The 13355-nt window shown below is 39.4% G+C and overlaps 1 protein-coding gene across 6 annotated transcripts in view; it reads right to left on the bottom strand.

Annotated features, from left to right (window-relative positions):
* Positions 1-13355, bottom strand: part of PRR5 (proline rich 5) — a 76186-nt gene that overhangs the window by 21462 nt on the left and 41369 nt on the right. For all 6 annotated transcript variants that reach the window (XM_038153950.1, XM_038153949.1, XM_038153953.1 and 3 more), the window contains 4 exons: positions 8953-9001; positions 8289-8346; positions 3356-3447; positions 1403-1543 (listed from right to left, as the gene is read on the bottom strand). In XM_038153950.1, coding sequence (XP_038009878.1) covers positions 1403-1543; positions 3356-3447; positions 8289-8346; positions 8953-9001 — 340 coding nt within the window. The remainder of the gene's footprint in view (positions 1-1402; positions 1544-3355; positions 3448-8288; positions 8347-8952; positions 9002-13355) is intronic.

Raw genomic sequence — 13355 nt, 5'->3', positions numbered from 1 at the left:
GTGGAGTGTCTGGTGTCTGCTAATGCAGCTGGGTTCATGGCTCAATCCCTGTGAATTCCTTGATGCCTCATTACACATTAAGTCCATGCTCCAGCTCTTCCCTGAGGCTCCTCTCCTCTCTCCAGACACCAGTTTCCATGAGACTCCCATACTGCTGTCACTGTGCCTCAATCAGCTAGCAGTTTCAAGAAAGTTCTGGAAGGTGGGGGCTTATGAGAAGGAAGACAAGACCAAGTAGACATTCCTATATCATAAGGATTTTTTTTTCTGAGACAATCAGGCTAAACACACCATTAAAGACCCAACAACAAATGGACACTGAGATTTCACTGATTTCACTGAGAGGTGAAATCCCATTTCTTGACCCAGCAGGGAGAATCTTGCTCCTTTCCTCCATTTTCAAAATTGGCCTCATTATATTATCTTGCTCTGCAAAACAATTTCAGATACAGAACTAATTCATACTGTGATGAAGAGCAAAGAAACATTTATAAAAAAATCAGAAGCCATGAAAATCTCAATTCCCTTACCCTTTAAAAATCCACCCTGGTTCTCTCTTTCCCTTCTGCCTCATTCCTTTTCTCCACATCATACCTCATGCTTTTATTTAATTAAGCAAATAAAAATATCTTAACATTGCCTTTTGCCTAGATTGTCTTGATTTTCTCATTTTGTTTCTCCTACTACTACACACACAGAGAGAAAAAAAATCTAACACTGAAGTCAAATACCAGTATCTGGTCCTAATGTTTTTATATCATCAATTTTGATAGAATTTGGTTCCAGTGACCAAATATGACCTGATTCAACCATTGCTGTATTAACTGTATATTCACTATGATGCCTATTCCAGATGTGAACCTTCACATCCTGAACTGCTAATGCAGCAACACACAGCATCTAAGGGAAATCATGTCATCACCATACACTTGTCAGCTTGCAAAACTTCATGTTTCAAGGCCTAGTTGCAAAACAAGTCTGTACTCTCACAATCTTTTCATCTAATGGCATCTCTACAGTCCCTACTTTAAGATATTCAATAGTTTAATTATTACATTACAATTATTATATTATTTTATTATACCATTTATGTCACATTATTTATTATTATATTACATTAGATATTATATATTAGATATTCTATACTAGATGACATATTAATATAGAGTATATTATTACTATTAAACTATTGGATAATTTAGATATTAGGTTAATAAGATTTTTTAGACATTGGATATTTGGATACTAGAATATTAGGATTTAGATGTTATGACCACAGGAGCACAGAAGCTCTGGCATTCTGGGTAAGATGCTTCCAGTGAATGAGCAAAATCAGAAACTGTTTAAGAAGACTTCAGCAATGCAGTACAGAAAGACAGGCTGAGAAAAGTAACCAATTTACCTGAAGTATTAACAGCATCTGAATAATAGAGGGTGGAACTCTGGCTCTGGAACGGGATAATGCATCTTCCAATTTGATATTGAGGGTAATTATATTCCTAAAATGCAGAAGAGCCAATTGCCGAACTGAGGGCTCCTTTCCCTTGGAAACACAAAGAAAGTAAGACAGATTATAAGCAGTGTGAAAATGAGTTTCAAAATCTTCTGTTCAAATTCCTTCCTCCACTCCCAAGGACTTACAAGAATGCTAAACCCAAATGAAACACGAAGGAAACACAACAAAGGACAGAGAGCAGCCCCGAAGTCTGCACAGTAAATTTGATTTGGCAGTAATGAACTCTACAGATGGTGACTGCGTCTCACTGCATGTGGAGAGGATGAAGGGCTGGGGTGGGATGACAGCTGGACAAGATATGAATGTTTTGTATTTTAACAGTTCATCACAAATTAAATGTATCATAAGTTAAAAAAAAAAAAAAAAGGCACGACTGCAAATTGGTTGAATTTCCGCTATTTTGTAAGATTTTGAGTACTCCCTGTTTACTGTCTCCAAATCTGCAGGAATCCTGACTCAGTCCACCTGTGGATACTCCTCTCTGTACAGTTTGAGAGATGTCACTATAAAGCAGGAGCAGAGCTGAAGTTTCATACTGCATTTTCAAAGCCATCTGTCTTCGGCTCAACAATATCTTCTCACTGAGGAAGACTCCCAGCTGAAGAATGCAACTCCAGCTCTGTCTGCAGAGAATAACAGCACCCGCCTCACGTAGAGCTGTGAAACTCTATCTCTTTCTGGCATTAGGGGTTTTTCCTTGGGTATACTTGGCTGTACATTTGGGAGGCTTGGTATTCAACTGGTGTTGACTTAAGTCTGGAATAAATAAGCCTAACCCAACCCATTTATTTTCACTTCCCAAATTATTTAAACTTAAGTAAAGAAGGCCCCATATCTGCTTCAGCTGTTAATGAATAGAATTTACAAGAGCATATAAGCACCAACTGGGCTTTTGGAAGAAACCTCAGTACATGAGCAACAACATCTATTTGAATTTACATGGGACTTAGGATTCTTAAAACCCTCAAGGTTCCTTTGGAAATTCAAGCAATTATTTCCATCTGACAGGGGATAAGACTTGTGTTACTAAAATATTTTCAAAGGCCTCAGATACACAACAGAGTCTAAATTCAGACTTCATACCTGTAGTTGTCTGAAGATGCAAACGGTAATATCGTTAACATCTGGGTAATCATTTTAGGCAGAAAGTCCACTTGAAAAAATGGGAGAAGGTTTCTCAAATTTCCCCAGATATATTCAGGCACCCAGTTCTCACTAAAATCTGTAGGCATCTATGAGCAACCGCAAAGATCCCTTGCCCGTGTCTGGTACAGATTTCCTTGAGACTTCAGTGATAAACAATACTCTCTGGCTATCACTACATAAGAAGATCAAGTACCTATTGTGTATTTAAAATTACTGGAGTCAAAATTTGTGCTCATCAAACTCCATTGACTTTTGCTGTCCAGTTACCATAGCATAGAATTTGATCTCAGAAATACAATTCCTTTTCAAAAGTGGAGATACTTCAAAGATAAAATTCACATTGCAGTAAAGGAAATGCATATATTTAAATCAACACAACTCCATTTATTTTATTGTGCAACACTTCAGTTTATCATTCATCACCTTTTATGACTTTTAGTGTGATTGGCAGATGGACTAACCAGCCTCCCTGCACTCTACTTTTGTTTTCTAAGTTCCCCTTCATCTTTTCCATCTGAGCACTTCAAACCATTTGCATAAGTAAGTTATTTGCATGACATGACTAAACAGAACAGCTGCACTGGGAGGCTGGCTCAAGGAGAGAGAACTTAAGGATTGCATCAATCTGCTGATGAACCCGTAAAGTTGCTTTTTCCAGTTTTTCAAGATGCTATAATAGAGTAATTTGTTCACCTGCACAGGATAGAAAATAGCCTGCAGCATGGGCAGGACATCACTGAAGAAAAAATCCCAGGTTTCAGCTAAGGTATCCAGTAGCTTCTGCCCTGCAAAAACACAAAACAAACTAGTGAAGAGTTTTGGTTGTAATCAGCTAGCTGCAAAAAGAAAAACATGCAGGAAACAATGTGAATTTGCTATATGCTAAGATGAATCATGCAGCAGCTACTATTAGTAGTATGGAATTAGTTTTCCATGGTGGTGTATCAGATCCTTCCATATTTGTGTCTTTTCAGGTGACTCATCTAATATTCTTAATAAACTCAGAGTCTGAGGTTACTCAGGTAAACCCTGTGAAGAATGAAGCGTAAGGCCCAGGTTACATCTTCCTCTTGCAGTAATACTTGCTGGACAGGACTATGGAAGAGAGCAGGAGAACACAGCAGGTTAAATGTGGAATTAACATGTCCATTCCTTCCCAAGCTGCAGCCACCTGGAATCCTCCCCAGTGGAATCTGGAGAAGCTCTGGCCAGGCTGTACAACCAAGTGGGATACTGAGTTCCTCACAGAACATTTTACACAACACAGAGGCAAATGCAGGAGCCAAGATCCACAGAGGAAATCTGGTTCAATAGGTGGGTTCTGGCTTCAGATCTCTGTTCCCCAAAATAGCCCATGTGACCTTGGACAAGCTCTTTACCATCCCTATGACCCCAACCCAACTGTGAGATGAGAGCAATGCCCCTGCACCTCCACCAGCAAGCGTTACGGAGGAAAAGACATCAGAGATTCTGACACATTCAGACAAGACAATATGACTTACTGGGAAGCAAATACAGTAGCAATCAGTGAATATTGCTATTGGTGTCAGAATGTGAGGCTATTCCTAATTTTTGTATTAGAACATTACGTGGAGCCTCATCTAGGGAGTATTTTGCCCAGAATTACACACATATCACAAAGCAATTATGCATGAAAGCACTGACACTGCTAACTGCACTCAGAACTAGCCAATCTTTACTATGGGATACTTGATCCCCCTGCCTTTTTAAGCACATGATGAATAGCATCAGCTCTGGTGAATCTGCAACTCCTGAATTATTTCCATGTTGATGACTGTAAGTTCTTTCAGTGACAGATGTGGATCATCATGCTATACTGTGTTCCACAAGCTGCTGGCTTGTGGAACACACCAAGGTCTTATTTTCAGCACCAGCAGGAAGGAGTTCTCTCTGTCCTGCACACTCATGCACAAGACTGAAAAGCATGTTCTCTGTTTCCATTTTTAAAACATTTTTTAAAAATCTGGTTTTCATTAATTTTAATGAAATACAGCAGGAAACCAACTAAAAAGATTTCTAGCAGCTGTAACAGTATAGTAGCAATAGTAATAATAACAATGATAGCAGTAGTAGTAATAGTAATAATAAACATGTGCTGGTTTTGGCTGGGATAAGTTTCTTCCCAGTAGCTGGCAGGGGCTGGAACAGTGCTGATAACACAGGGATGTTTTAGTTATTGCAGAGCAGGATGTGCACAGAGCCAAGGCCTTTTCTGCTCCTCTCCCACCCCACCTGTGAGTGAGGGCCTGGAGGGACACAAGGAATTGGGAGGGGACATGGCTGGGACAGCTTTTCCCACCTGGCCACAGGGACATCCCAGACCATAAGGTGTCATGGTCAGCATACACAGCTGGGGGAGATGGAGGAAGGTGGGACAGTTGGAGTGACTGCACTTGTCTTCTCAAGTCACCATGGTGCACCATGGAGCCTGACTTACCTGGGATGGCTGAACACCTGCCTGCCCATGAAAAGTGTGAATGAATGCTCTTTTGCTTTGGTTGTGTGCATATTTTTGCTTTACCTATTAACTTGTCATTATTTCAACACACCAGTTTTTTCACTTTTACCCTTCCAACTCTCCCCAGCATTCCACAGGTGGAAGTGAGTGAGTGCCTCCACAGGGTAGAGCTGTTGGCCCGGGTTAAACAATGAAAATAACCTTGCATTTTAACATCCAATATATTAGTGTCTGAAATACCAAAGTACTTCCAAGATATAAATTGGATCATGAAGGAGAAGCCCAACCACTACACCCTGAAGGCAGAGTTTTAAAGAGTAAAATTTAGTATGAGTTAAATTTAGTTCTAGTTTCCCACAAGGTGAGGTTAAAAGCCCTTATAAATCCGGTCCTTTTCAAATCTTGCTGCTAGAATAGTATGAAGTAATTTACTCTGTTGAGGTAAGCATGCCTTTACCATCACGCACTTCTCACTTGTGGGCAGCTTGTTTTGAGACATAATGAATTTCTGCACAGCAACTCAGAAAGGCGGCAGAGTTGAATGACTTAGGCGGGAAGGCCTTTTATTGAGGGCTGTGGAAAAATTCCTATGATTTGTTGATGATGAGCATCTTTCACATGAAGGAATGTGACTAACATGTGCTATCAAGGATAGATCCTTTTCTTACTGCCAGACAAAGATCTCTACACTTAGTGTAAGCATTTGCTGGATTCCAGGAAACTGGGTTACTCTAAATGCTCATTTTTATGAAGCACAATATAGTCAATTTTTTATGGCATAAAAATGCATTTGGTACTTTTCACGGGGCTTCTAAAAGTTAATTGAAACTCATGAAAGAAAGATAAGAATAAATAATTGGATATTAGGAGGAAATTCTTTCCTTTGAGGGTGGTGAGGCTCTGTCCCAGAGAAGCTGTGGCTGTCCCACCCTTGCAAGTGTCCAAGGTGGGGGCTGGACAGGCCTTGGAGCAACCTGGTCTAGTGGAAAGTGTGCCTGCCCATGGCAGGTGGGTGGATCAGGATGATCTTTAAGGTCCCTTCCAACCCAAACCATTCTGTGATTTCCAAAACATTCTGCAGGAAAAAAAAAACCCTCCAGTGTGTGGGGTTTTTTCTCTTATGAAAACTTCAACACCAAGCGGAGACGGAAACTCAAACCACGGGATGGGGACACCCTGAGATTTGAGGGCAGGACTGCTGCTTCTGCAGACCCTGCTCAGAATGGGAGCGCCAAGACTTCCACGCTTCCAGCTCTGTCTTGGGTGTTTTTAGAGGCACTGACACTGGGGACACTGACTACCGGATGGACTGTGGGGCAGGGCTGCATTTGCTGCCAATAAACACAAATGCCAGTCTTGGAAACTCAAGTCCACCAGCAGCTCCCCAGGAAAGCTGTGTGTCAGAAAGAGCTCTGCCTCTGAATCAGATGCCTGAATTACTGCTACCCTCCTGTGACTTGCCAGTTTTAGAGAGATAACATTTCTGATCATAGACTTGGAAAAAATATGACCAGTTTAATTCTCACCTTACCAGATTTTCTGACCATATCTTAAGGGATAACCACAAAATGATACACTAAATCCAAAAACCAAAAAGAGTTTAAAATCAGCAGCTTGCTGAAATTTGGTATTTCCTAAACATGGTCCTATATTTGAAAGCCCTTTAGTGGTCTCACATTTTAGGTTTTCATCTAAGCTTTGATCTCAAACACCAGATACAGTATTTTTGATTTTCAAGCTGATAATGCTAGGGAAAAAAAAAAAAAAAAAAAAGGATTGGACCTAGGTAGGTCTGTATCTCATTTGCTTATTTACTTATAAAACAACTTCCTTTGTGATTTACAAAGCAGCTACGAAGACCTTGCAATCCCTACAGCTCCCCTTGTGCTCTCCAAGCTGTTATTTTATATAACTGTGGAATCTGGTGTTCAGCTTAAAGACTTTTGGTACTTTTATGTGGGCTTTGGGGCATTTAATGTGATATTGGTTCTCTTTTTGCAATGTTCAGGGCTACTTCTTTTCATCAGAAAAGCTTGATTCCATAACACCACCTTAATCTGATCAACTGTACTGTCAGTAATGAAAGGTCACATCCAGGATTTATGGACAGCTGAGACTAATGGAAACAACTGTCTCCAAGATCCTGCTTAAGCAGTATTTTTTAGACTAAGTGACATTATGACTACAGATTTGGAAAAGGAAAGATGCATTTCTTTGAAACTGCCTTCACTACCCAAAGATCTTTACAATGTTTACATGGGCAACAATTCTTGAAGCTATCATGAAACCATTTCACCATCTGATGTACAGAATCACAGAATTGTTTAGGTTGGAAAAGACCTCCAAGATCATTAAATCCAGCCATGAACCCATCCTGCCAAGGCCACCTCTAAGCCATGTCCCCAAGTGCCACACCCACATGACTTTTAAATACCTCCAGGGTTAGTGACTCCATCACTGCGCTGGGCAGCCGTTCCAAGGCCTGAACAACTCCTTTGGTGAAGGAATTATTTTCTAACATGCAATCTAAACCTCCCCTGGCACAACTTGCATGCCAAATCTAGGACAAGACAGCATATTTAACAACACATGTAAACACCACATAATAACATAAGACAAAATATTGGTGACTCTAAAGCAACACTCTGGGTGGAAGTTTATCCTTGACGTTACTTCCAGAGGTGGCACGTCCAGAAGGTGTACAGTTGAATGAAGCCTTGCCTTTAAAACAAGAGAGACAGTGCCTGACCTCATTTATGTCAGCATGACTCCTGAATAACTCTTAAAACAAGCTACAGCATTATTTTGCACTTAGATACTTAAACTAACTGGGATTTTAGTGCTCAGTTTTTTTGTTTTTATGTATCTTAGTCTATTTTCACTTTTCCTGAGCAGGATGCAACTGAAGGAGGTGTTCTTGCTGGAGGCAATCCTTCCCTGACTCCCTCAATGCTGCTCTAGGCAATCACCTCTCCTTGATGAAGGTTAATGAGAGCACCAAGGCAGGACCCAACAACAGACTGTAGGAATGGATTGAGACATGCTAATCCCCAGTCCCATGAAGAGAGTGGAAAGCATGCCAGTGTCTCCAGAGTGCATTTGCTAAAACACCTGTGACATGCATAGCCATGCTAAAATCCAGGTTACCTTCATAAAATCGGATCTTGTCCCTTAGGATCACCATGCCTTTTGTGAGCAGCTGATTCTGTAAATAAAATACAGACTACATTAACTCAATTCTGTACTTCCCTACAGCCATATTTATTTCACATTTTGTTCATTCTTGACTTTAGACAGTGAAGGGGTCTTTTATTTTAAAAATTAATCGTCAAAGAACTCTTGCTGCCTCCATCTTATTTAACTCACTTGGTACATTTGTGCAGTACAAAGTGCCTCTTGAACTTCAAATGACTGACCTACAAAACATGTACTTAGAGAAGCAGAAAGAATATTGCTTCAACAGACAGCGGTACTTACTTCCAAAAGTCTTTCCTAGTAACTCTATTGCAATGAACTTCATTGGTTTACTCAAGGACTTCAATTTTAAGCTAAAAACTAATGTCTGAAACCTCAAGAAAGACAGCAGTGACCTACAGAAACACTGTGACAGGTTGGGCTTTCCCTATCCAACTATACACATGTACACAAAATCCCAATCTCATTAATCCATTAATTTCAAAACCACAGAGACATCAGTGGATATCTCTGAATGGTTTCAAGGGTCTCCAGGTCATCATTTAGAGTGGGCAAAATTATTTTTCTCAGTAACATAAAACAGATTTGGCTTTAAATAAAGAAAACACAGGCCTACCTGCAGATACTCAGTGAAAAATGATCCCAGTTCTGTTTTCAGTAATTGCCTGTATTAAAAAGAGCAAGAAAAGAATCTGTGTAACCAGCAAATCACATTAGCTGTGCATTGCATGGATGAGGTGAAGTCACTAATAGCAAATTACTTCAGTATGAGCACAGAGACTGACATTAGTGACTAACTACAAAGAGAGCAAACAGGGTCAACAATACCAAGACTCAAAACAGCATTTTTGCAGGTTGAAAAATGTTTGCTGTCATTTTAGATGCCTCAATTGCACATATGAAAGGAAAATAAGATTAGATGAAAAGAAGACGCTCTCCATCCTACGTCCACTCAGGGGACTAGACAGCTGAAGTTTCATATGGTTTCAATGAAAAGGCAGGGAGGAGTTTAACAGTTTAGCTCTGCCCTTCGTGATCCCTCTACACTAAAACCTACAAAGCAACCTCAGAGAGCAACTGAAACTGCCTTGCAAAATAAAATCCCACAAACTCTCAAATTCAGAAACTGAATTCAACTCAGTCCATAAACCTGTTTGTATCTACGTAAAATTCGCCACATGGCTAAAAAGGTGTGTTATTTAAATCTCACACCCTGGATGCCAGATAACTCTTCAGTCAGGTCACTATTTAGAGGCATAAATAAACACTGACAAGCCTTGGCAGGGGTGAAAAGCCACCTCACCTAAAGGCTGCTCAAGTTCCAGTGCCTTAAGAGAAGTCAAGGAGAACAAGGTGGTGACAGCCAAATTGTAGCGTCTCCAAGTGGAGATTTACTTCCAGTGAGGTGACTTTTTTCTAGATCACAAGTGATGACACCAAAGGTTCATCATCCTTTGAACATGGATAGACAGACCATTTTTAGGTTGAACTAACAAGAAAGTTGCAGATTTGAATTTTCCTATGAGAGTGACAATTTATTCTCAGGTATCTCTTTGAGCCACTGTTTCAAGAAAATACTGGTACTTTATGCTGACAGATCTTGCTTAATTTTCTACCCTCTCCTCGCACTAGCAGCTCCAGATGGATTCCTCACAGTCTTGAAGAGGTGATGTGCAGCTATTAGGTCAGGAAATAAAAATGTATGTTCTACTTATCCAACATCCAGCTCTCTGATAAAACAAGATCCCACCACACTTCCATTTCTTCAAATGAAATCAAACAACCAGATTGTAGGTAGTTATATGCACTGGAGTACACCACACCAGGCCTACATTAACATCTCTGTTTACAGTGCAGAAGAATTGACAGCCTCTATCATGCATCTTGCTTTTTGAATCCCTAATAATACAGACACTTCAAGCTACTTAATTAGTTTCTAGTGAAACAGTGAGGCCCTCAGGCCAGATCAGAACACAGGTGTTTGATATTCTTTGTATATATTCATTTAAAAGAGATCCACAACAAAACTGGATCCAAGACATTGTTTGCAGTTTCTTTTTCATCCTTGCTTAATTTCCTTTAACAAAAACCAGTTGGGTTGCCAGATTCGGGGTAATTTCAATTACTGACCAACCTTATTGAGACACGTGGACATATGGTGGAATCCAGGTAAAAATCTGACTAAACCTAAAGGAGATCCCTGACCAGAGAGCAGATCTTATTTCAAGTACATTTGATTTTTAAAGCAGGCATTTTTCACTCATAAAGCTTTTCCATCATTGATATCAAGTCTTTGTTGCCTGTTTAATGACTTAATAAATTAAGATGATAATATTAATGCCCTTAAAATGTGCTAAAATAGCTCCTGACTTTTTCTTTTCCCTGATGCTGCTTCATTGGTTCATTTTAAAATTAACTCTTGCAACATTACTCAGAATGGAAAGTGTAGCACTGCATAATAGATAAATAAAGTTGAATGAAGCAAACAAGTGATTTTACTGTGTTTGAACTCTGGCTGCAAAAGAGGAAATGCCATTAAAAATGTGCTTTGTTTGCATCACACTGGTATCCTGAAACTCAGAAAAGAGGGAGCTATAAATATGCATTAGCTTTAATACAGGACATCCAGCTTCCACTGTGTTTCCCTTTGCTTCTTTTTCTTCTTTGTTTTAAAAGTGGTCAAAATAAACACTTTGAAATGACATATGGTACATGAAATGAAAAAGGAGAAAACACTGTTTATTAATATTGCTGACATGGACCAAGAGAAAACTACACAGTCCATATATGCATGGAGATTTTTATTACTAGACTGTTGACTCAAACTCCTAAAAAATCACCCAGCAGGGGCCCAGAAGAAGGAATGCACAGGTCACATATTGGTGATACTCCCAGTTGCTGGGACCTTACTGTGCCTTATCAGCTTTAGCAGAGGAATTCAGGAGTTCCAGCAGCGTGAGAGAGACTCAGCTCCCCCACTGCTTTTATTGCAGTAGGGATTCTGAAGGATGTGTATGTGAGTCTGTATTTAAGACCCCTTTCTGATGCCACAGGAATGCAAGAATGGTGTCAAAAGGCATTGGTGTAAACAAGTGGCAGCTCTGATGAGCCAGACTCAAAAGAAAAGTAAATGGTACTGTACAGATTTGTACTCACTGATGTTTCCTTAAATAATCGGGGTTCAAAACCTTGAGATGTGTGTTCAGAAGAAGTTTTACGTATTTGTTTGCATGTATGTGACACATGGTAGTTGAATATACGTGACATTCCTGAGTCAAAACAATGGTGTGCAAATATTGTTCAAATATTTACACTTGATCTGTGAGTCAACTTGGATATTCAAGGGTTTATTATGAAAAATATTCCAGAATCTGCTCCAATTAAAGTGGTAAAGTAAAATAACTTCTTTTACTGTCCTGTAACTATTAAAAAAATGTAACTAAGTAATTTTAACCATTTTCCCGAACACTTCCACACTTGAATTCTGCCCCGTGGAAATAATGGACTTGTGTCTCATTTTGTACTTGTGGAAAAATGCATCTAAAACAATCATAAGGCAGGCATACACTTGTTCCCTTCTGAGACATGTTTATTTATCAGGTATCTTTATACTCAATAATTGCATTAACTCAAAGAAAATTATTTTGCAGTAAATAACAAAAGCAGTAAGACTGGTATTTTTGGCATCAAATCAGTAATTTCATCATCAGCTCAGGTTAAAGGCACCAGGCATTCTCCCTGAAGTGAGCTATCAGCTGAGATACCAACAGAGCAGCATTATCCCAAACCAAACAAAAACAAATGTGCCTATCAAGTGGCAGCAAAGCCCTTCATAAAATGGAAAAAAAAAACCAAAACAAAAAAAAAAATCAGTGCATTTCTAGTCAGCTTGCATGTTCAGCCACATGAGATGCTGCAATAAATTCAACTCAACTATGTTACCAAGCATCATTGTGGTGCAGGGTTTATAGCCAAGTAAATTAAAGCAAAATTTGGGCACATTTCTATCTGTTTGTTGGTTCATACCAGATTATATTTGTCTGACACATCAGCAGAAAATTTTTTCTCTTCTGTCCCTCACCAGCAGATGAGCATATTAAGGGAAATGCATCGGGCCAAGAAATCTCAGTCCAGAAGTATCTTTTTTTGTCATTTGGACAAAGCTCAATAATCCTAAAGGCACTTACAATAATAACATTGATTAACCATTATTCCAGTAAGTAACTCAACATGATTGATGGATCATGCTAACTGACAGACATCCTAGAAAAGCTACTCTTTGTATGTCATTTTCTCACCAGCCATGTAAGAAATAACTGAAGAGTGAGTTTATTTTAATTTCAAGAAGAGCAAACGCAGGCCCAATATCATCTGGCTGGACTTTTCTCAAGATATTTCACAATTAAAGGAACCAGACTGGGAATCAGACAGGGACACATAAAGCCAGGATATCTATGTATTCTGGGGAATATACTGGAGAGTCTGACTCCAGTGCCCAGACAGAGTACCAATAAGCAGTAAGGGAAAGGGAATATCTAAGGATCATATCTGAAGACAGCTAGGGAATGTAATGAGCTGTCTGGCTTTTCTAAGTGCAGATTCTTTCCCACCATTTATTTTATAAAGCATTGGACAAATTTCTATAAGGAAATCTGCTACTTTGCCCTTGCCTTGCCCTTGTGAGAGGGTTTGGTAAGTAACAATAAGTGCTGAAAAAGTAGTAAAATGTAAAGTGCTGTAAATCCAGATATCAGCTCATATCTTGGTAAATTTTCTTTTCAACTGTAACTTAAATAACTCAAATGGTAGGATTTTCACTTTTTTTTAAAGGAAAGAAAGTTCCCATCATACATCCCACTGGCCTACAGTTAGTCTGTTGCAGACAGTATCATCAGAATGTGGGGAAAAAAGTTGGAAACATCAACAGTGTTACTTAGGCCATGGTGTTTAACGGGACAGCTTTGTCACTTCACATAGATTTACGCTATGTGAAAGGAGCAGTTGACCCAAGGGACCACC

Source organism: Motacilla alba, chromosome 1A (genome assembly GCF_015832195.1).
Source record: "Motacilla alba alba isolate MOTALB_02 chromosome 1A, Motacilla_alba_V1.0_pri, whole genome shotgun sequence".
In the NCBI taxonomy this organism is placed as follows: Eukaryota; Metazoa; Chordata; class Aves; order Passeriformes; family Motacillidae; genus Motacilla; species Motacilla alba.
The sequence above is the reverse complement of the archived record's forward strand: the minus strand, read 5'-3'. Positions and strand labels throughout refer to the sequence as shown.